The 24,087-nt window shown below is 43.5% G+C and overlaps 1 protein-coding gene across 3 annotated transcripts; it reads right to left on the bottom strand.

The window, feature by feature from the left end:
- Positions 1-1,256: 1,256 nt before the first annotated feature.
- LOC128125792 (eukaryotic translation initiation factor 3 subunit C) lies at positions 1,257-23,564 on the bottom strand. 3 transcript variants are annotated; one of them, XM_052763507.1, is made up of 21 exons: positions 23,498-23,564; positions 23,224-23,364; positions 21,571-21,636; positions 21,299-21,488; positions 20,374-20,499; positions 20,007-20,061; positions 19,829-19,890; positions 19,406-19,533; positions 16,626-16,785; positions 16,392-16,495; positions 15,721-15,862; positions 15,440-15,565; positions 15,238-15,331; positions 14,733-14,923; positions 14,272-14,496; positions 8,891-9,254; positions 2,100-2,259; positions 1,943-2,008; positions 1,770-1,857; positions 1,518-1,680; positions 1,257-1,421 (listed from the first exon to the last, which is right to left on the bottom strand). In XM_052763507.1, the coding sequence occupies exons 2-21, from the start codon at positions 23,322-23,324 to the stop codon at positions 1,339-1,341; spliced, it is 2,694 nt and encodes an 897-aa protein (XP_052619467.1). In that variant the 5' UTR covers positions 23,325-23,364; positions 23,498-23,564; the 3' UTR covers positions 1,257-1,338. The 3 variants fall into 3 exon arrangements, with proteins under 3 accessions (XP_052619467.1, XP_052619466.1, XP_052619468.1); XM_052763506.1 differs by having other exon boundaries at positions 23,469-23,562; XM_052763508.1 differs by having other exon boundaries at positions 16,392-16,492; positions 23,469-23,562.
- Between the last annotated feature and the right edge of the window lie 523 nt (positions 23,565-24,087).

Genomic DNA, 24,087 nt, shown 5'->3' with positions numbered 1-24,087 from the left:
CCTTCTCACTGTGGTTTTTCTCTTTTTCAGTGCTAGGGATCAAACCTGGGGCTTTGCAAATGATAGGTATGATGGTGGGATCTTACTGTCCCCTCCAAATTCATATGTTGAAGGGTTGGTCCCTAATGCATCAGGGAACATCCAGAGCAGAGCCCTTGGAAAGCCATCAGCTTATGAATGCTCTGACCCAAACATTAACTAAATGGATTCCTGGGAGGTTGCAGAAACCTCAGGTGGATCCATGTTGGAGGAATAGATCACTGGGACATTGCTCTTCAACAGTGTCTTGTCCCCTTCTCCACCTACAATTTCTTAAAACTTGGTTAAGAAATTAATTTTAAAAATTCGTATATCGTTGAGTGGTGGTAGAAAATGCCTTTAATCCCAGCACTTAGGAGGCACAGGCAGAAGGGTCTGAGTTTGAGGCCAGCCTGGTCTACAGAGCAAATTTCAGGACAGCCAAGGCTACACAGAGACCTGTCTCACAAAGAAAACACTTCCCCCAGCCAGCAGTGGTGTACACCTTTGATCCCAGAACTTGGGAGGCAGAGGCAGGTGGATCTCTATGAGTTTGAGGCCAGAGCAACAGAGAAACCTTGTCTTAGAAAAAAAAAAAATCCAAAACCAAACCAAAACTTCCTATCTACTGGGGACTAAAACATTTATAAAATACAACAAGCAGGAATCATACAAATTATTAGAAAAAATAATCAGTCTCTCAGCTTCTCAATGCTCACTTGTGATCATGGTACTTGGCCTACACCAGTTAACAGTGAATCTCTGCTGATCACTGGACCATAGTGGTCTGGATAAATTCTCCCCGCCTAGAGAATCACTACCCACCCCACTCCAGTCCATTAAAACCTCCTATACACTACACCCCATAATCATATCCTGTTCAATATACCTACCTCCTTCATAATCCCCCTGTCCCCCTCCCCCCCAGGGTTTCTCTCTGTAGTCTTGGAACTCACTCTGTCGTCCAGGCTGGCCCCAAACTCAGAGATCCTCCTGCCTCTGCCTCCCAAGTGTTAAGATTAAAGGTGTACACCACCATCACCAGCTCATATAACATGTTATGACATTTTCCTGCTAATGTCGAAGAGTAACAGCCCTCTGATTTGAGGGTTATGTAAAATTCATTGTGCATCTGAACTTTGCACCCGTCATTGGGTGGAAACTCAGAGAAACATGTTTGGCAAATGAGTCCAACTTAACTTAGCTCTGTGGCAAAAAGCAGACAACAAGCAACTATATAAATTCTCAACAGACTTTTAATAATTGAGGTGGATTTAGGAAAAGCTAAAGAGTCTGGTCACAGCGACAGAAGTGGAGAACTCAGTAGGCTGTCTGAGACTGCTGCTGGCGGTAGCCACCACGGCGCATATAGCCTTCGTTTTTTCGGTACCCATCCTTTTGGTCTGCAGGAGAAAGGTGCACAGGAAAAAGAGGGAGTGAATGCCTGGAAAGAGACAAAGGTGCAGAGATCCGGGGAGAATGGAGAGGCGAACACTCACCTCGGAAATAGCCACCATAGGTTCCCTGCTTATGGTCAAACACCCGTTCATTGTTCTCCACTAGGCTGCCAAGCTTCTCGGCCAGCTGCAGAGCCAAGTTCTGCTGGGCAGTGGGCTCAGTACGGTGCATCACCACTGTCTGTGTCGGCTGGTCCAGAGAAGCCTGAGGGAGAGGGACAGACAGGGTCTAGGTCAGACTACACTGGCTTCTTTGTGACTCTACCTGCTCAATCCACCATCTCTGGCCCTCACCATCAACTCTTCATTAATGATCATCTTGCTGATAATGGAGTGAACAGTGGGTAGATCCAGTTCGAACATATCTGACAGTGTCTCCATACTGGGGAAATAAGCCAGTAAAAAGAGGGTGGTTATGAACTTTGATTACAAAGCTGGGGTTCTATACCCCCCAGAGACCATCCTACCTGATTGAGTCATAGACACTGCTGTAGGTAAAGAGGTAGGTCCTCAGTGACTCTTCCTGGATCTTCCTGTGAAAGAACAGAAAAAGGTGAGGTCCGAAGGGAAGGAGACCAGCCAATGTTTTCTTTTCCACCCACCACAGCTTTTGTTACTGCTCACCGAACTAGCATGGTGCGAACTTTGTCAGCCTCAGGGAAAAGGTCCCACACTTTCCCATTCATCTTTTCATTAATGATGAAACTGTGGCAGGTCTTCCAGTCACCCATCTTCATGGCCTTGGAGGCAGCAACCACATGCTCCCTCATTGATTCAGGAGGACCTGAAAGGGCAAGAGTAAGACAGGACTGAAAGAAACTTAAAGCCATGGCTCCTGCTCTCATGAGTACTGTTTGAGGAGAAAGAGAGGCCAGAAGGGCAAATAATCAGACTAAAGACTTTACAGCTCTCCACTCAGTAGCCACAGGGCTGGACAAGTCACTTAGTAGCTGAGACACTGACTTTGGTATGAACCAGTCCATAAAGAAAGACGTTTCAGGGATTGCTGAATCCCTTGAAACTGTTGACAAATGGTTGTTGTGTAAACCTTCTTGTGCATCTTTCTAGGAAAAAGGTCCACAGTTTTTCATCAGATTCTCTTAAAGTTCCTTGACCTTAAAAACAATTACTGGGTGGTGCTAGAGCGCCTTTAACCCTAGCAGAGGCAGGCCGACCTCAGTTTGAAGCCAGCCTGGTCTACAGAGTGAATTCAGGGATAGCGATAGTTACACAGAGAAACCCTATCTTGAAAAACAAAACAAGAGTCTAGGGACTGAACAGATAGCTCAGTAGTCAAGGGCACTTGGCTGCTCTTCCAGAAGACCTGGGTTGAAGTTTCACAACCTTCTGTACTCAAGTTTCAGCAGATGCAACACATTTCTTTTGCCTCTGTGGGTACGTGGTATGTGACAATACATACAGGGAAAACACACACACATGCACGGCTTTGGGGATGGAGAGATGGCTCTTTCCCAGTTAAAGAGTCATTAAAGGCTGGGTGGTGGTGGCGCACGCCTTTAATCCCAGCACTCGGGAGGCAGAGGCAGGCGGAGCTCTGTGAGTTCGAGGCCAGCCCTGGGCTACAGAGTGAGTTCCAGGACAGGCTCCAAAGCTACATAGAGAAACCCTGTCTCGAGGAAAAAAAAAAAAGTCGTTATAGAACCTAGATTTGGTTGTCAGCATCCACAAGCTTCTATAACTCTAGTTCCAGAAAATCTGATACCCTATCATGGCCAGCACCTGCACGCATATGATGCATATAAATGCACACATACATACATACATATACCTTTGAAAAAAATGTTTGAGCTGGGTGTGATGGAACACACCTTTAGTTCTAGCTCTCGGGAGGCAGAGGCAGGCAGACCTATGAGATCAAGGCCAACCTAGTCTACAGAGAGTTCCAGGATAGCCAGATAAAGAGAAACCCTGGGGGGCTGGAGAGATGGCTCAGAGGTTAAGAGCACTGGCTATTCTTCCAGAGGTCCTGAGTTCAATTCCCAGCAACCACATGGTGGCTCACAACCATCTGTAATGAGATCTGGTGCCCTCTTCTGGCCTGCAGGCTGAACACTCACTGCATACATAATAAATAAATAAATCTTTAAAAAAAAAAAAAAAAAAAAAAAGAGAAACCCTGCCTCAAAACAAAACAAAACGAAAAAGTTTAAAATATGTCAAATAGGATATTTACCAAACTTCATTAAAAAAAAAAAAAAAAAAAAAAAGCGAGAGACTCTTACTCTACATAACAAGGTAGCTTAGAACCCACTACAGGGAGCACAAGCTGGCCTCAAGTTCTTAATTTTCTTGTCTTTGACTTCTGAATGCTGGGATCACAAGCATGCGATGACACTCAACTCAACCTTACTCCTTTTCACATTACCTGTTGTGGGATATTTGTACACTGTGAAGATATATTGCTGTGACTGGTTTAATAAAGAGCTGAATGGCCAATAGCTAGGTGGGACTTCTGGACAAAGAGAGGAAACGTGATGAATCTAGGTGTGAGAGAGGGAGACTCCAGGATGGGCAGTATGTGACAGAATATAGATGAATAGAAATGGGTTAATTTAAGTTTTAAGAGCTAGTTTAAAACAAGCCTAAGCTAAAGCCAAGATTTCATAATCAATAAGAAGTCTCCATGTCATTATTTGGGAGCCGGATGCTGGGACAGACTCATTCATTACATATGGTGCCCAAAGTGAGGATCAAACGTCCAAACATAGGGCCCGAGAGAGCTAAGAAAAGTTTTGGACAAGGAGCCAGATGTGGCTTCCTGGACCTGCAGTCTCACAGACTGGACAGTGCTCGGCATACAAAGGCACAGCTACTGGCTACTGGCTGTTGCCTGTCGGCTGGAGCCAGCCACTAGGGCCATGTGCTAAGCTGAACTATGCAGCAGCTTAACATGGCAGTTTAAGATTTGTCTCATGTGGTCAGAGAATGCTGCAGGTGCTTAGTAAAGCCAGGTCCAGACCAAAAAAAGCTCTAAAAAGGTACAATATGTTTAAAAATGTATCTAGATGCTAAATTTAAAAAAAGAGAGAGAAAGAAAATGGGTATAGGGAGTCATAGAAAAAAGTTTAAAAATAATGAAGTCTTTAAAGAAAGAGTAAAGTAATATACAAAGAATAAGCCATATAATGATGGGAAATACATAGGGTGTCTAGTGTATAGTGCTTTGACGATTTTGAATTTTTTAAATGCTAATGTACAAAAAAGCAATAGCTGCTGAGAGATACTGGATTATGGACACTGCTAAATTAAACCAATCTAGATATTTTAAGAATATCTTCACTTCAGAATGCAAGTCAAAAAATATGTTGCACTGGGAGAGGTTATGCCTTTGTTTTCACAGGAAACAGAAGTTACTGTTCTCTTCAAAATTAATAAAGATCAGATTTGACTGGGGAGACCTCCTGAGGATCTTGGCTATAGACATGAGAGAAAAAGCCATGAAAGACTATAGGACAGGTGATGTATATGCTGATTCCTCTACTATGGGAACAGCTTTGAGACTGGATGAGATATGATAAATCTTGTTAGCTACAGAGTCCTCATGATTTATTATTACATGACATCCTTTCATATAACATGAACGGAGACTTATATTACAGTTTGGTCATACAGTCCAAACAAACTTACAAAGTTGACAGATGCTTTTAATCTGCTCAAATATAAAACAGAAAATCATCTTTAGCCAACTTGTGCACACCACACATTCCACACTTGTGTTAATACAGATGTTACTTTTAAAAGTTTGTGTTTTCAGAACAAAGGACCAGACACCAATAAAAACAAGACAAATAGCCCAGGTGATCCAGCCTCTGAGAATTCCTCTGTTGCAGTTTCCTCAAAAATCTACATCCAGAACTTCAAAGCTGCTAGCTGAGATGGTCTAGCCTCACAGACTACTCCAGTCAGACTTCAGATAAGCCCTACATTTTCCCATCACACTGAGACTAGACAACAGCTAGCTCTCCCAGGACTTGACCATTATTTTAATTTTTGCAGGTACCTAACAATGCCACTGCCCCCAAACAGGAAGCAGACTAGAGAACACAACACCCACATTCTCAAGAGAAGGAGTGGGTTGTTTTTGGTTGATGGTCATTATTTGGGGGTGTGGTAGTTACAATTTCTTACCGGTCATGGTCAGGGAGAAAGCTAAACAAAGAAATATATAAATGATGGGATAAAAGGGTGGATTATCAAGTCTACTTTTGAACAACCACTAGTCTCAAATATTTTACATTGGTATGGATTTTTGTATATTGATACAAATTTAAGGTTATTTTTGTTATATTGTATATATATTTCTACTCTTGTTTAAGGTATTGTACCTATGCAGCTCATTTAAAAATGTAAAGTTTTAGTCCTTAAAAGCTATAACAATCAAACTTATAGTCATGTTAGGTATGTTTTCAAGGTCAGAGATATATTTTAAATAAATAAATGGTCTTTTCTTCAAACACTTCAAAGACCTACAGAATATGGCATTTAAAATGTTTTAATAACAGCCGGGCGGTGGTGGCACACGCCTTTAATCCCAGCACTCGGGAGGCAGAGCCAGGCGGATCTCTGTGAGTTCGAGGCCAGCCTGGGCTACCAAGTGAGTTCCAGGAGAGGCGCAAAGCTACACAGAGAAACCCTGTCTCGAAAAAACCAAAAAAAAAAAAAAAAAAAAAAAATGTTTTAATAACATAAGGCTTTTCATGACAATGAGACACATTTGCTCCTGGAAGCACCAATTTACTTCAAGAGGATGACAGGCATTGAAGAACCTCCTTAAGGAGTTTCCTTTCAATGTGTCAAAGCTAGCCACTTCAGCAAGAAACTGCCCTTGCCTCAACTGCTGACAGTATGCTGTCCAAACTGGGTGATCAGGACACAAAAGAAGGTGACTGCTGAACTTTGCCAAGACAAGGTAGGACAGTCCTTCAAAATTCCTGCTTCACAAAAGTCTGTCAGATATTCTAGATAGACCCGTAGGACAAAGATGGATCCCCCAATGTCACAGAGGAACCTTGGGTGACTGTCCAAGCAGCCAGCTGCTCCTGTCACTTCTATTGTTTGGCAGTGGCTTGCTCTGCACTTCCTGTTTACTTAGGTAATGCTATACCCAAGAACCAATGGCTCAGTGTACAGTGTTGGAAGCTAAGCCTGACGTCCTGAATTCAATTTCCAGCACCCACATGGTGGAAGGAAAGAACCAATTTGCCAAGTTGTCCTCTGCTCTCTACATGTACTCTATGGCACACATTACACCCCTCCCCAACAATAAACAGAACAAAAAATTTAAAAGACTGATATATTTAGCCTCAACCTAAATGACCTCTATGAAACCACAGGTTTTATGTACTGATTTGTGACTCAGGCTCCCAAACACGATCTTGAAGAACAAGTCAGAATGTAACTGGAATTTAGGGAACAAAGCACAAAAGTCCCAAGTCTGGAAATGGGTAGTATATATAAATATGGCTGACACTGGGACAAACATGGGTTGTGATCAGGCCCAAACTGTAAACACCCACTTTCTTGGATTAGCCCCACTTTGCCACTCTTGGTAAACTTTGTAAAAAGACAAAGCCAGGCATAGTGACAATATGCCTCTGAAGCCAGCACTGGAGAGGCAGGCAGGTGGATCTCTTTGAGTTCAAGACCAATCTGGTCTGCACATGGAGACCTGTCAGAACTTACTTCCACAAGTTGTCCTCTGACTCCCAAATATTTAAACAAGGTTAGAACCTCTAAGAATTATCTCTACAAATCAAATAAACAACAATAGTGCAAGACTAAATAGGAAACTGGCTTGCTTTTTTTTTTTTTTTTGAGGCAGTCTGATCATATAGCCAAGAATAGCCTTAAACTTGAGGTCCTTCTGTCAGTTTCCCAAGCACCAAGATTCCAAGTGTGTATAGTCAGACCTGGCTTAGAAACCGGCATTTAACTCTATTATGCATAACAGAGTCAGGACTGTGATGAGCCAGAAAGTCTTTCCGTATAGCTTTTACTTCAGTTCTCAAAGCTAGCTCCATGAGAAGGCAAGCCTAGGGCAACTAGATCTCCCAAAATTCTATTATGAGACATGGACATTCAGATTTTCACTGGGAGTATTCCTAGAAAATAAAACATCACCATGTAAGCCAAACACAATTTGACTAAGGGACATCTGCATCTGAACAAGGCCATATACGCAAGACCAAAGGACCAACACGTAAGGGGATGACGGTGAAAAGGAAGCGTGGTTCACTCAAATACTTTCATGAACCACTGTATAGGAAGGTGCAGTCACTTCCTATCCCAGTGACTCACTTACTCAGCCCCTGTATGAGAGCCTTTCAAAAGTGACCAAGTATGGCTGGCAGTGTATCTCAGCGGTAGAGCACTTGTCTAGCACATAAGGCCCTGGATTCCATCCTTATCACCACGTCATTTATTTTTTTAATTTCTTTGTGCATGTTGTAGTGGTGCATGTCTTCAAGCTCAGCACTTGAGAGGTAGAATCAGGCAGAGGATTTCTCTCACTCACTACTTATTTTCTTGAATCAGGATCTTTCCTTGAGCCTAAGATTCCCTCCTGGTTAGGCTGAAAGCCAGCAAGCCTTAGTGATGCTCCTGTCTCTGCCTACCTGAAACTGGAGTCACAGTGTTTTCAGGGATGCCCAACTGGTTACACAGGTGCTGGGATCCAGACTCTGGTCCTCAAGAATGCAGAGCAAGCACTTTTAACCACTGAGTCATCTCTCCAGCATCTGAGTATCACTTTTACACACCTTTAATCCCAGCACTGGGGAGAAAGGTGAGTAAGTTTTTTTGAGTTTAAGACCAGCCTGGTCTACACCATAAGTTTCAGGTTGGACATGGCTACATAGTAAGACCATGCACTAAAAAATCAAACAAAAACAAAAACCTGATCAAAGAAACCAATGTTAAGATTCTTGGGTGGAAAAACTCTATTATGCTTACTTGGGTGAAAGATAATGGGGATGAAGCTGAAAAACAGTAAAGGTTAATATGTGTTAACCGCACTGAACTAGGACAAATGGTTTAAATTTTCCATACTGCAGTTTTATCACCAGGTGAGAGGTAACAATTCACATTATCATGTTTTATTATTAAAGCAAATTTAATAAATTCTGTTTTATTGAGACAGGATTACTCAGTAGCCCTGGGTGGCCTGGAACTTTCTTTGTAGACTAGGCTGATCTCAAACTCAACATGTCTAGAATAACAAATTATTTCTCAGAGACTGTGCCAGGCAGAGGAGGCACCAATATAAAATATAAACCAAATGCAATCATCTTGTGAGGAAGTTATTCCATCAACTTTTCTTAATGCTTATGGGTAAGCAAAGATGCCTATAAGCAAAGATCCAAGAAGTGTACAGGGCTACACAGGCACACACTCACCTAGCAGGGGCTGCCGCTCTCCTACCCGCAGTTGGTGATGGAACTGCTTGCTGATCATGCGTCTTCGGGCATCACTCTCATGGGCAGCCATGTAGGGGATCTCCAGGAGCATGGCAGACACCAGATAAACACACTCCAGCAGTTCTAGGTTGATATGCAGATGAAAGGGCACCTGTCGGCGTCGCTCTACCTTCTCCTGTTCCTGGTTGCGCTCCTGGAGGCTGCGCAGCAGCAGACCCTGGCCCAGAAGCTCCTTGGCACGACCACTTGACTGGATATCCAGAAGGGCATTATGTGCATCCTTTGTCAGACCTTGGCGGAAGGCACAGATGCCCAGCTGTACCATGGTACGGTTATACAGGATCTGAGCACAAAGAGCAAAGGAGATAGTCATAGGCAAACAGTTCATTTAATTCAGCAAATACACTTAAAGCATCTACTATGTTTTGGCAGTAGGCTAGGGCCAGAGAACAAAACAAATTAGGCCTATCTTCCATTCTAGAGGTGGTGTGTGCATTACTATGAGAGTGGTAATCTAAGCTAAGGAGAAAAATAAACTGAGGGGAAGATTTACAAAGTGAGTTTGTATGGTGATAGAGACTGACAATTTGGTAAAGGCTTTATTGTGAAGAATAGCTAAGAACTAAATAAGCCATATAGATAAACAGGGATAAAGTCCACACTAGAAAAAGGAAATGCAGTGGTCCAGATGAATAACTGACCCAAGTATACTTGAAGTGATGTAGTTGAGACTTGTCAAAGACTTTACCATAAACCAGGGAGTGGGCATGTATAAAGCAGGATTTAAAGATGGGAAACCATGGTACTTGGTGATAAACTCTGACTTTGGCTGCTATAATAAGAAACCACATGTCTTCTTGTGGGAGGGAAGAGGGGATCTTTGATTGGTGTGTAAAATGAATGAAAAATTTTTAATTAAAAAAAAAAACACAAAAAACAAAAAAAAAAACCCAGTTTGTACTATTAAAATTTCTCAATTATTTGAAGAGTTTTAATTTATCTTCCTTGTTTCTCAAAATTTAATATTACAGATTTAGAAACACTAAAAAAGGAAAAAATAATAAATAAATAAAAGAAACTCACAGAAAGACAAAGTGGACATGAAGGCAAATCGAGATCAGGAGGAAGGTGGTGGGCTGATGATCTCTCAGGAAAAGGGAAAGGATGATCTATTCTGGAAAGGTAGCTCAGTGGTTAAGAGCACTGGCTGCTCTTCCAGAGGACCTGGGTTCAGTTCCCAGAACCTACATGACCGCTCACAACTGTTTTAGGAGATCTGGCACACTCACACAGGCATATATGCACATAAATAAAAATAGATCAATCCAAAAGAAAAGAGAAAAAAAAGAAAAGGAAAGAAAGAAATGACCAGACAGACTACAAAGAAAAACGGCTCAAGAATCAGATGTAACATGAAAGAAAACCAGGCATGGGGCAAGCAAGGTGACACACACTGGCAATGCCAGTACTCGAAAGGCAGAGGCCAGTGGATTTGAATAAGACCCTGTCTCCAAACAAAGACCAGAACCAGCACCACTAAACAGGTCACTGAGTTTCTGGTCAACAAGATGGAAGGATGTATAGGTTTGCCTCTAATCAAGACATGGAAGACTGTAAACAGAAAAAAACGGGGGGGGGGGGGGGGATGCACGGAGAGGGAGGGGATTAAGGTTTCTTGTTTGAGGGTCTTGCTGTACTTTGAACTTAAAATCCTCCTGCTTCAGCCTCCCAAGTTCCCAGTGCAGATATTATAGAACTGGTGCTGCATCCCTTAGGGTTGGGAATTAAACTTAGGATATTCTACATACTGGTAAGTTTTCTACTACCTCTGAAACACACAGCCCAAGAGTAAGTTTTATTAACTACAATAATAAAAATATTAAGAGATCATGAACATAAATTCAAAGAACCTTTAAAAAAAATTCTACCCAGAGCTGAAGAAAAGGCTCAGTGGCCAAAAGCACATATTACACATTATTACTCTTGCAGAGCACCTGAGTTTGGTTCCTAGCACCCATATCAGATGGCTCCCAATCACCTTTTGCTTCAGCTTCAGGGGGATCCAATGCCTCAAGCTTCTGAGAGCACCCAAACTTATATGCACAGGGCCACACACACATAATTAAAACTTTAAAAAAATTTTTTTTTTTTTTTTTTTGGTTTTTCGAGACAGGGTTTCTCTGTGTAGCTTTGCGCCTTTCCTGGTACTCGCTTTGGAGACCAGGCTGGCCTCGAACTCACAGAGATCCACCTGGCTCTGCCTCCCGAGTGCTGGGATTAAAGGCGTGCGCCACCACCGCCCGGCTAAAAATTATTTTTAAAAGCAGTCCTTGCCTAATATACACAAGGCCCTGGGTCTGATTCCCAGTACCACATAGTAGCATGGAGGTACAGGACTACAATCCCAGGACTCAGGTGGTAGAGGAAGGAAAATCAGATGTTCAAGGTCATTCTTGGCTACATGGCAAGTTTGAGGCCAAGACTATAGATACTCCTTAAAAAAAAAAAGTTTTGCCGGGCGGTGGTGGCGCACGCCTTTAATCCCAGCACTCGGGAGGCAGAGCCAGGCGGATCTCTGTGAGTTCGAGGCCAGCCTGGGCTACCAAGTGAGTTCCAGGAGAGGCGCAAAGCTACACAGAGAAACCCTGTCTCGAAAAACCAAAAAAAAAAAAAACAAAAAAAAAAAAAGTTTTAGCATTTGGGAGTAGGAAAGACAAATAAAGAAAACCAGCAGGGCCAAAAAGATGGCTCAGGAGGGATAGGTATTTGCCACTCATGTGAAGCCATGTGGTTGTTTTTGCAGTTTTCTACAAAACCACCTAAGCAAAATAAGAGGGCAACAGAATATTTGTTATAAATGATGCTGGTAAAACTTAGTATCAATGTGAGGGGAAAAGAGAACTGACCCTAATCTCATACTACATGATTAAGTCAAGATAAACTGTAAGTCTAAATGCAAAAATCAAAACCACAAAAGATTGTCAAGAGATAGGAAAAAAAAGATGAAAATACTTTTATGAATTTTATTTTTATATTTCTCAGTTTTTTTAAGACAGGGCATTTCTGTGTAGCTTTGGCTGTCCTGGAACTTACTCTGTAGACCAGGCTGGCCTTGAACTCACAAAGATCCACTTGCCTCTGCCTTAAAGGTGTGTGCCACCACTGCCGACTATTTTTATTTATTCTTTAAAAAACTTAAGCCTAACTGGGCAGTGGTGGTGCAGGCCTTTAATCCCAGCACTTGGGAGGCAGAGGCAGGCGGATCTTTGTGAGCAAGGCCAGCCTGGTCTGCAAAGCAAGTTCCAGGACAAGAAAGACTACACAGAGAAACTCTATCTCAAGGGTAAAAAAAAAAAACAAAAAACTTAAGCTGGGCATGATGACAACATGCCTTTAATCCCAGCCCTCAGGAGGCAGGTGGGTCTCGGTGAGTTCAAGGCCAACTGGTCTATATAGCGAGTTTCAGGATAGTCAGGGCTACACAGTGAGACTCTGTCTCAAAAGACAAAAAAAAGTTTAAAAAAATTATTTTGTGTGTGGGTGTTTTGCCTACATGTATGTCTGTGTACTACATGTGCACCTGGAGTGAGCAGAAGTCAGAAGAGATGTCAGATGATGGTTGGGAGCCACCGTGCTGGGAGCTGAACTTGGGTTCTCTGCAAGAACAAGTGCTCTTAACTGATGGGTCATCTCTCCATATCCTATTTTAAGTTATGTGTAGGTGTGTACCTGCATTTGGGTATGTGCATATGAGGGCAGGTGCCTAGGAAGCCCAAAGTGTAGATTCTCTGAAGCTAGAGTCAGTCACAGTTATGAGATTTATGGTGTGAATGTTGGGAACTGAACTTGGGTCCTCTGGAAAAATCTCTCCAGTCCCCATCTTCATAAATTTTAAGCAAAGATTTATTTAGACACAACTTAGAAAATATATTAAAATAACCTTTTTAACTCGGCACTAGGGAGCAGGCAGAGGCAGGCATATCTCTGTGAGTTCGAGGCCAGTCTGGTCTACAGACCTAGTTCCAGGACAGCCAAGGCTGTTATATAGTGAAACCCTGTCTCAAAACAAAACAGAAATAAATTTAAAAAAATACTGTAGCAAAAAGGCACAACTAGGGCTAGAGAGATGGCTCAGAGGTTAAAAGCACTGACTGCTCTTCCAGAGGTCCTGAGTTCAATTCCCAGCAACCACATGGTGGCTCACAACCATCTGTAATGAGATCTGGTGCCCTCTTTTGGACTGCAGTCACACATGCTGTATACATAATAAATAAATCTTAAAAAAAAAAAAAAAAAAGCACAACTAATACAAAAGAGCCTGGAATGAAGTATCTGAAATCTGATAAAGGGGTGGTTATCCAGCCAGGCATGGCGGTGTCCTTTAATCTCAGCACTCGAAGGCCAGCCTGGTCTACAAGAGTGAGTTCCAGGACAGCCAGGGCTGTTACACAGAGAAACCCTGTCTCAAAAACCCAAAAGGAGTGGTCATCCAAAATATATGAAGAATTCCTATAACTCCATAATAAAAACATAAATACTCAAATGTAAAAGACTAAGCAAGAGTTGGCCTTTCATCGATGAAATAAAAAAAAAAAAAAGAACAAAGAAAAGATATTGTCTAAACCACCACTACCAGGCTAGGGAGATGGCTCAGTGGGAACCAGTTCACTTGCTGCACAAACATGAGGATCAGAGTTTGAATTCCCAGAACCTACACAAATGGCTGGATGGAGAGGAGTGCATTTATAATAAACCACACTGCTCCTACGAGAACACGGAAACTCCTGGGAGGCCATGGGTCAGCAACAAAACACTCTTGTTTCAAACGAGGTGAAAGGTAGACAGGTTTACAAAATATAAATGTATTTCCCACAATACACACAAAAGGGAGCTACACCTCAAATGTGGCTTTTAGTACCTTCTCTATATAAAAAGGTCTCAAAATGTTGCTATACAGAAAACTGGCTGCCCCATTGTCATGAACCCTCCTCATTTCACTGTATCACAGTTATCTAGGTCCCTTTTCCCTCTAGTTTAACTGCTTCAAAAACCCTTTTCCTCTTTCTGGAAAAGTAAGATCACCTCCTAATGCTTTGAACCAGACAGTAGGTAAATAAATAAATGTTGGCTGAACCCAAATCGCTAAGTGGATTTTAACGTTGTGGGATAGCACAAATTTCATGTCCACGTGGGAAAGATCAAAGAATGCTAGGATGTGGAAAAGACCAAGCACCTGTCTGGGTCTGCATTAGCCAAACAGGTGGAATTCTTGTTGAGTCCATTCACCTATCTAAGAAAGAACAGGGGCCTGAGGCCTGGCTTCTCCTTCACCACGAAGGCTAGTTATCTCCTCCACCTACCTGTACTGGTGGATCTGCATGCTGAATGTTGTCTTGTAGGTGGCTCATGAGCATGAGGTCACGGGCCTGATACCAGCGGGAGTGGAGAGCATGATGGTAGATATGGCAGAGGATTGCACAGGTACGGATCCGGTCTGTACGGTCCTTGGCATAGATGTATTTGCAGAGTCTTTCCATCAACACAGCTGAGTCCTCACCCTCATTTTCTGCCTGGTCTTGCTCAGACTAGAGGAATGGAAGACCTTAGTGATGGCTATCCAGCAAAGACCATGGCTTTAAATGGCTTAGGCCCAGGAACGAAACATGGGATTCTTTCCAACCTCAGTGCAATCCCTCCGATTCCCCTCCTGTTCTACTTCAGAAGTCCTTTGGAGATAGAAGACTTACCATCAAGGCCTAACAGATAAGGAGGACAAATTCACACTTCTCTCACTCCTCACATGATTGCCAAGTAATCTCACCTTTGAGGACCCTTCAGGAGGAGTAAGCTGACGCTGATGGGCCTTGTAGTCGAACTTGTAATACGTGTGCAGGATGCGCCTCAAGTAGATCTGGCAGATTTCCTCAGTGGTACCTTTCTCCTCCAGGTAGCGCTGCACACGTTCAATGATGGCACACACTTGTGCTTCATCCTTCAGATGCTCCACATACTCTGGGAGGGAGGACATCCATCCTCATCTCAGATGTGAGTACCAGCTTTCCCAACCAGATGATCAATTCAACCACTTTGGTTTGCCCTCTACAGTTATACCCTGAAAACATCATCCTCTCCCATGAGCTTACCATCTCACGGCTTAGGAAAGGAAAAGTATCTCAATTACCAACTTGGTCAGCAAGGCCTATAAATTTAGCACTTGCCTCCCAAGGGCTATCCTTTCACTCTGACTTTAATGCTTATAAAACCCCTAAGTTACTATCACCTCCTGACTCTACCTCTCACCAAAGTCCCTATTTGGCTAGGCTTACCTTGGGAGTGAGGATCAGTATTTTGCATTATTTTGGTAAATTCTTCATCCATTCGCTCCACCAGAGTTAGGATGCAGCCGCGTACACGCAGTGGCTGAAGAAATATGCAAAGAAGGAACACAATTAATCCAAGGTTCTAGCCTAATCTCAACTCCTGTCTCTACCATGCCTTCCCAATTGTGCTGCCAATCCCTCCCTTTACCTGATCAAAATTGTTTAGGTTCTCACTCTCTTCCAAAATGTTCTCTCCAACGAAGATGTTGGAATGTGCAACCAAGATATCCATCAGTTCATTGATGCAGTCCAGGCACATCTGCCACATCTCTGGCTGTCAGGAGATGAAATGACGAAGTTAAAGGATGGAATAAACGATGTTTTTGAAGAACACCAAGAATCATAGGGCCTTTGACACCCAAGCCTTAAAACACTGGGTATTTTCTCCTGAACCCCCCCAATGTAACCCTGGTACCCTTCTGTTCTCACCTTCATGTACGTGGCCAGGTTAGGGTTGTAGTCGTAGAGAGAGGCAATGATATTGAACTTGATCTTGACAATGACACCCTCTCCCAGGTTGTTTTCAGAAGCAATCTGAACCAGCAGCTGTAGCAATTCAATCTGAGTGGCACTGGAGGGACACAGAACTGGGTAAGGCTTTCAAGATAAATGAGCTAGTCTCACCCTGTTATGCAGGAAGCCGTCTTCAGACCGGCACAACAGCCAGCTCCACGTTTCTTGACTACCCGTGTATGCGCTTCTTGTTGATTTATGGGTTCTTCTGAGACAAGGTCCCATAGAGCCCAGGCAGGAAGACCTTCAACTTCTGATTCTCCTACCTCTGCCACCCAAGTGCTGGTTTTATGTGAGGTCAGGACTCAAACCCAGGGCTCCATGTATGCTGGGCAAGCACTCTACCAACTGAACTATATATATTATAGCCCCAATCCTTACTTCTCTTTTAAATTCCCAAGAGAAACAATGGTAATGTTAGCCATCCTGAAGTGCTATTTACAAAAGGTCTTCATTCTTTCCATCCTATTAGGTTATGTAACAACTAAAGACAAATATCATTTCCATTTACTTAACTGTAGTAACAGAAGTTCAGTAAGCTTTCAAACTATGAAAACTTAGCAATGGCCCAAGCCCACGATTCTCACCGGTCTGTTCCCTTCTTGCCTCTGGCCTGTAGAATCTCATTCAGCTTCTTGATGACAACAGCATGAGTAATCTCAGTTCCCTTGGCGAACATTTTTGGCTTCTCCTGGGCAAGAACATATCCTGTCACACGCACGTCAACAGAAACCTGTTCTTGTTTTAGGCTCCTTCCCACTCCAACCAGGTGGGCACCTGTACTCTCTCCTAAATCCACCTCCTTACTCTGAACTCCTCACCTTAACCAGTGGGACGCCACCACGGACCCTTTCCCACTCCCCGCCTTCGTTGTCCTCCTCTTCCTCATCCAGGCGCTTAGACTTCCTGTCGTGCTTCTTCTTGGCTTTGTCTTCCCGTTTCTTCTCAGCTGCTTTTTTGTCCTCCTCTGTGGTGGGTGCCCTGACAGGAGACAAAGGGATGAGAGAGGAGTCCTCTTCCCACCTCTGGGGTTACAGGTGCACACCACCAATATTAATTTAAGCATTGCTTAGGGACTGAACCCAGTACCTCATGCATGCTAGGTAAGCACTCTATCAACTGAACTACATCCCTAGGCCCAGATCCCACTTCTCCAAATTTGCACCTACACCAAGTATGCTCAGTAAGTTGATGTCTCTGGGTCTACATAACTATACATTATGTCCACAGCTCTGAGATTAGAGGAGCTAGAGCTTCCAATCAACTTCATTTTCCCTGTACTCAAGTCTTACTCCCAGTACAAAAGATACTGTGATCCAAACCTCAAAGTATAAAGAATTCAAACTCAAACACCTGTAATTGTTTGACCTCTCTTATGACAGATCACATTTCAATATAGCCACATCTTTCATTTTTAAATTATCTTATTATCTTATGTGTCTAAGTGTCTTGCCTGTACATATGTACGTGCATCATGTGCATGCCTGCTGAGATTAGGATGAGGTTATTAGGGCCCCAGGACTGACATTACAGATGGCTGTGTGCTGTCATGTGGGTGCTGGGAATCAAACTAGGTCCTCTGCAATAGCATCAAGGGCTCTTAACCACTGAGTCAATTTTTCAGGCCTTTGTTATTTTTTTGGATAGCCTGGAACTCTTTATGTAGATCTGGTAACCTTGAACTCACAGAGATCCAAACAACAAACGCCCCAAACATTTATAAACATACAATTATACCTGATTAAAGCTATTAAAAATTTAAGAGATGCCAGGTGGTGGTGGCAAATACCTTTAATTCCAGCACCCAGGAGGCAGAGGCAGGTGAATCTCTGTGAGTTTGAGGCCAGCCTTATCTAGAGAGAGAGAGAGAGTTCCAGGACAGCAGGGCAACACAGAGAAACTGTCTTGGGGGAAAAAAAAAAGAAGACAGAATAGGTCTATGAGATACTCTAAATCCATTAATAAGGAAAAAATCCTCTATGTCCTATACTTCATTTTTCTCTAATTTTGAGGGTTGGAAAAACAGAAAGTAGCTCAGTGACATGCTTGCACAAGTATGAGATCTGAGTTTGATCCCCAAAACACACACACACACACACACACACACACACACACACACACACACACCCCCTATACCTATGTAACAACAACTAATGAAAAAAAAATCATGTGAAAGAGAGCAAGGGTGGATACATGTGCGGGTTTGGAAGGAAAGGAAAGAGAGAAATGGGAAATGATGTAATTGTATTATAACCCACCCCCAACACACACACAAAAGCAAGCCAGGTATGGTAGCACCTGCTTGTAATCTCAGCATCCATCCCAGAGACAGACAGATCCCTGGAGCTCACAGCCCAGATAGCCTAACCTACCCAGCAAACTACAGGACAATGGAAGACCCTGCCTCAAAAAAATAAGGCAAGGTTGGGCATGGTGACACACCATTAGTCTTCCATCACAGCACTCAGGGGGCAGATACTGTTCGAGGTCAGCCTGATCCATACAGTGAGATCCTGTCTCAGACAAAATTAACTTACAAAGGTGAGTAGTTCCTTAGGAATACCACCCAAAGTACACCTCGGACTTCTATATATACACATGCATGCATACACACACATACACACACACACACACACACACACACACACACACACACACACACACACAATAAAAATGTGAGGGCCTGGGAGACAGCTCAGCAATTAAGAGTACTGGCTGCTCTTCCAGAGGACTCAGGCCCGATTCCCAGCACCCACATGGTGGTTCCCAAGAGTCCGTAATTTCAGTCTCAGGGGATCCAACACTACCTTCTGGTCTCCAGGGGCTGGACACAAATATGGTGCATAGATAAATATGCAGACAAAATAGTAAAATTAAAAACAAAAAAATTGAGACAGGTTCCTGCTACATAACTAAGCTGCCCTCAAAGTTTTCTCTGTCTCAGCCTTCTGAATTCCTAAATTTTAGCTCTGTCAAGAGTCTATGAATAATGTACATGTGCAGTGCACACTGCATGCACAACACTCAATACATAATTACTGAAGACCAAAAATGTAAAGAATATGAACCAGTAATAACATTACTAGATGTCAACAGGTTTAAAAACGAGCTTCATGATAATGTAAATTTGAAAGTTAAAGTAATTATCTTTACACTTTACATACTATGCACCAAGAAGCTGATTATCAGGAAGGGCCAACACAATAGCAACTACCACTGAGTGCCCACGACATGGCAGTCCTAGACTAGCCACTTCCCTATGCTACCTCTAACAGCTCTCCTGGGAGGCAAAACTGAAGACTGAAAAGGTGCAGCTTGCCCACTATCACATAAGCAATAGGTGCCAAAGTGAGATTTGTATTTAGAAAGTGGTTAAATATTTTAACTCTGGAGCCTAGTCTGCAGAGCTAGTCCAGGACAGGCCCCAAAGCTACAGAGAAACCCTGTCTCAAAAAACCAAAAAAAGAAAGAAAAAAAAAGGGGGGGTGGGGGAGCAAGGGGCTTCTACCTGAAGAATCCATAAAAACCAAGAACAGCCTTCAAAATGATTAACGGCTTTTCGACCCTCTCACCATAGCCCCCAAACCCATTACTTTCTTACTTTTTAAGGAACTTTGAGGCCAGAACAGTTTGTTTTCCTTCCTCTTCTTCTGAGTCTGAATCAGAAGATGTAGAACTGGTGTCCCATTCTTCATCATCTTCAGAATCTTCAGAGTCTTCATCATCATCCTTTGAGGAAAGAGAGGATAAGGAGGAAGGCAAGAGACTTTCTCTGCTCCTCCTGCTGACACACAGTCCAGGTATTTCCATTAGCAGAACAAGAGCAGTTATTCATGGAATCAAAGTATGTCACACAGACAACTAGAATTGTGGAGATTACAAACTACCCCAAGGGAAGTAAGTACCACACAGCTCCCCAGCACAGTGCTGGGCCTGGCAGTTAGATCCCAATTCACCCAGTGTTCCAATACAACAGGAAGCCCCTTGTCACGTCAATCCCCGAACTTTCTTTGACTCTCCGAACCTTCTTCTTCAAGAAAGCTGCAGCACTGACTCCAACATCATCCTCATCTTCATCTGAAGAGCCTGGAAGGAAGTGGGAGGAATAAACTAGACCGCTGAAGGGCAAGATTGAAAAAATAAACTAGATGAAGGGAACTCATGACTTTCTAACTATCTGCAATAAAGGTTTCTTCTCTCACCTTCTGAATCTTCCTCGTTCTTCTCTGCATCTTCATCAGCAGACTGCTCAGGGTTCTGCATTGAGGGAGGATCAGAGAATTAAGGATGCCTACCATAAGCCAGGCATGGTGGTGCACTCCTTTAATCTCAGCACTCGGGAGGCAGAGGGAGGCAGAGGCAGGCAGATTTCTGAGTTCCAGGAGAGTCAGAGCTACATCCTGAGACCTCCATCTCAACTACAACAAAAATGCCGCTAAACAGAACTCCTTCTCAAACCCAGACACTGTTAGGGTCTTTCTCTAGTCATGCTACCATGTACTAGTATTCTTGCAGTTTTGTCACAGGATCATTTCCATAGTTTAAAAAGTTAGCCTCTAGCCAACTCACCTGCTTGTAGTTTGTGATATGGGACTCAAAATCTCGGTTGTATTTTCGGATCTTCTGGCGCAAGGTACTCAGAGCCTTGGCATTGTTCTTGTTCATCTTCTTTTTTCCTTCTTTATCCTCCCAGAGCTAACACAGAAAGAAAGGAAGGACGGTGAACAAGACTAAGTGGCATTTTCCACAACTCAGGCTTTATAATCACCTTTTGGGTCTCGCTATCTAGATGCCATCTGAACCACGCATTAACGACGCCCGTAACTTTTTGTTTGCAACGCTGGGGATTGAACCAAGGCAAGTGCCCTACAACTTTTATATATCTCTACTACAAATACAAAACCCCAATTAAAAAGTGCTTAAAAACATAAAATACAAGCTGGGGAGTGGTGGTGTACCCCTTCAATTCCAGCACTCAGAGGCAGAAGCAAGGTGGATCTCTGAATCTGGCCAGCTTGGTCCAGGATAGCCAGAACTACACAGAGAAACCCTGACTCAAAAATAAAAAAAACCAACAAAACAAAACCAAAAACCCATAATATAATCAAGCTCTTGTCCAAAGAAATAAGTTTTCTCTTCTTGCTTTAGCTCATTTTCTATTTTCTTTTCTTCCTTTAAAAAAAAAAAAAAAAGATTTATTTATTTATTATGTATACAGTGTTCTGTCTGCATGTATCCCCTGCAGGCCAGATAAGGACATGAGATCTCATTACAGGTGGTTGTGAGCCACCATGTGGTTGCTGGGTATTGAACTCAGGACCTCTGGAAGAGCAGCCAGTGCTCTTAACACCTGAGCCATCTCTCCAGTCCCCCATTTTCTATTTTCTAGGGAACACTGTATGTAATAAGGCAGAGAACCCTGAGGGGAACCCTGGCTACAGGAAAGGAGCATAGCCAGGCCCACATCCCCTTCTGTATGCTCACAGAGTCACACCTCATTAAGATAGTCCTCCAGGTCAGCCAGTATGCGGATATAGAATCGGGGGACACCTTCCTTATCCACAATACTCTTGGCTTTCCCATAGGCTTTTCCCAGGAGCTCAAACTCTTCCAGACACTTAGTGACATCTCGAATCTTCATGGCATTACGGATGGTTCGTATAAGGTTGGTCAGCTCCTCAAATCTGGGTAGGGAGTTCAATACCAGATTAGTTCTGTCTACCATGTAGAAAATAACAACATCGTTCCCATATCACTCAGCCTCACCTCTTGTCCTTAGCACTTCGGACAACTCTCTTTGTATCCTCCTCATCTTCACTCAGTAACAAAGGCCTGTATGGAAGAAACAGAGACCATTAACCTTCATTCGTAACTACCTCTTCTCAGATGAAGCAGGTAAAGGACTAGGACATCCATACAATCCTCTTTTCTGACGCTGCTCTTCATATTCATCTTAAACAGCTACAACTTTGAATACAGCCTTTTGTCAAACCCTGACAGCACATATGATGGCATCCCCCCCCAAATAAAGAGTTAATTTACTGTATGAAACAGCTAATTACATGATGGCACATATGGCTACAGAAATACCTGAGAAAGAAGCACTTCAACTCTAACAGATAATGGAAAAGCCTTCCAGGAGCTAATGCCTGAACCAGATCCTAAAAAGAAACATTTCCCAAAAGGAGAGGCTAGTAAAGAAAAGTTTTAGTGAACTCCGGGGTGGTGGTGGCACACACCATTAATAACAGGACTCAGGAGGCAAAGGCAAGTGGATTTCTGAGTTCGAGGCCAGCCTGGTCTACAGAGTAAGTTCCAGGACATCCAGGGTTACACAGAGAAACCTTGTCTGGGAAAAAATAAATAAAAAGAAAAAGAAACTTTTAGGGCTCAGAGGTTAAGAGCACTGACTGCTCTTCCAGAGGTCCTGAGTTCAATTCCCAGCAACCACATGGTGGTTCACAATCATCTGTAATGAGATCAGGTGCCTTTTTCTGGTGTACAGGCAAACATGCAGACAGAACACTATATACATAATAAATAAATGTTTAAAAAACAAGTTTTAGCGAACTTTAGCACCTCTTTGCTTATAATTCTCTCTCTCTCTTTCTTTTCAAGACAGGATTTCTCTGTGTAGTTTTGGTTCCTGTGGATCTCACTCTGTAGACCAGGTTGGCCTGGAACTCACAGAGATCCGCCTGGCCCTGCCTCCCGAGTGCTGGGATTAAAGGCGTGCGCCACCACTGCCTGGCTTGCTTTTATTTCTTTTTAATGAGATGGGTCAAAGCATTCAGTAGGCAAGTTTTTTTCACTTTAGACAGTGTCATGGAATCATATTCACATGGATATATAGATTATATGACACATATATTACATATTGCATCATACATGACATACAATGTATATTATGTTATATATATGACATATAATATATATTCTCGTCTACAATTCTCTGTTAAGTCTCTGTGGTGGTACATATAAGTATCTTAAAACACTACAGACACACAGCAAAAATATTCAAAGTTTTGAGAACTGTTTCAAAATTTTAACTTGCAGAGATGAGGGAAAGAAAGTTAAAAGGTGAACACAGCAGTGTTTAACAATTTGCACACAGAGCCAGAGGACAGGACTGCAGAGTCACAACAGACTAGACGCTAACCAAGCACTGGGCGTCTCCTTCCATGATTACAAATAAAGTCACTGAGGGCTGCTTGGTGGGAGAGTTTGGTGATGGCCAGTGCGGCACAGACAGGGAGAGGAGAGGGAATGTGGGGAAGGAATCGGAAGCCTCCGGCTTCTGATGCAACACTAAGCAGCCGGAAACCTCTGGCCCTCCGCAGCGCCCCAGCCCACTCGGTCCCCTCGCCCACACGAGCCCCGCCGACTGCCCAACCCGTTCTCTCAGCGCCCCCGGCTCACTGTCTGCCGTAGTTCCCGGAGACGGGTTTGGTGACCTGCTCCTCTCCGGACGACGACGACTCGGACTCACTGTCCGAACCATTGGTGAAAAACCGCGACATGGCGACGGCACTCAAGGGCTGAGGCGCGCGCGGCCGGAACCTGAGGAAACCCGCGGCGTCAGGGCGGGCGGACAACCGTGGCTACCACCTCCCGACCCCGTCCCCGGTCACCGTCTGCTCGGCCCCCACCCCACCCCGTCCTACCCGGAGCACGAGGCTCAAGAGACACAAACCAGCTGTGCTCCGGTGTCCCAGAGAAGAGGCGAGACAGACGCGACGCCGGAAGAGGAAATGGCTGTGAGTCACTTCCGGGCAGCACCCAAAACGCACTAAAGAACTACAATTCCCAGTGGTCTTTGCGCCATCCAGGGTCTGGGACGAGTTTGCTGTGGAGGTATGGAGGCTTTTTAATTAAAAAAAAAAAATTATATTTGTATGGCGTTTTAAAAAATGTATTTATTTATTTTTATTCATTTTACAACACACAGTTCTCCTTTCCCTCAAAATCCCCCCCCACACACACATCTTCCCCACCCCACCTCCACCCACTCTTCAGAACCACTCCCATCCACTCCCATCCACTCCCTATGGAGGCTCCTAAATCTTAGAGTCTAAAACTTTAACTTGTTGCTTGCTGCTTCCCAGAACCGCCGCGACTACGCTGCAAGACTGAAAAGATAGAATTTGGTCACTACCTGATGGTGACCTGTCAGTAATCCCCAGACTAGGAAGGCTGAAGCAGGAACATCTTGGGTTTGAGGTGGACTAAGAAAAATGCTCTGGCCGCACATCTGAAATTCAGAGTAGGAGTCTAAGGGCTGGT

The sequence above is a fragment of the Peromyscus californicus genome, unplaced genomic scaffold, assembly GCF_007827085.1.
Source record: "Peromyscus californicus insignis strain IS unplaced genomic scaffold, ASM782708v3 Scaffold_4__1_contigs__length_199733344, whole genome shotgun sequence".
Classification (NCBI taxonomy): Eukaryota; Metazoa; Chordata; class Mammalia; order Rodentia; family Cricetidae; genus Peromyscus; species Peromyscus californicus.
Note: the sequence above shows the minus strand (reverse complement) of the source record. Positions and strands in the feature narration are given on the sequence as shown.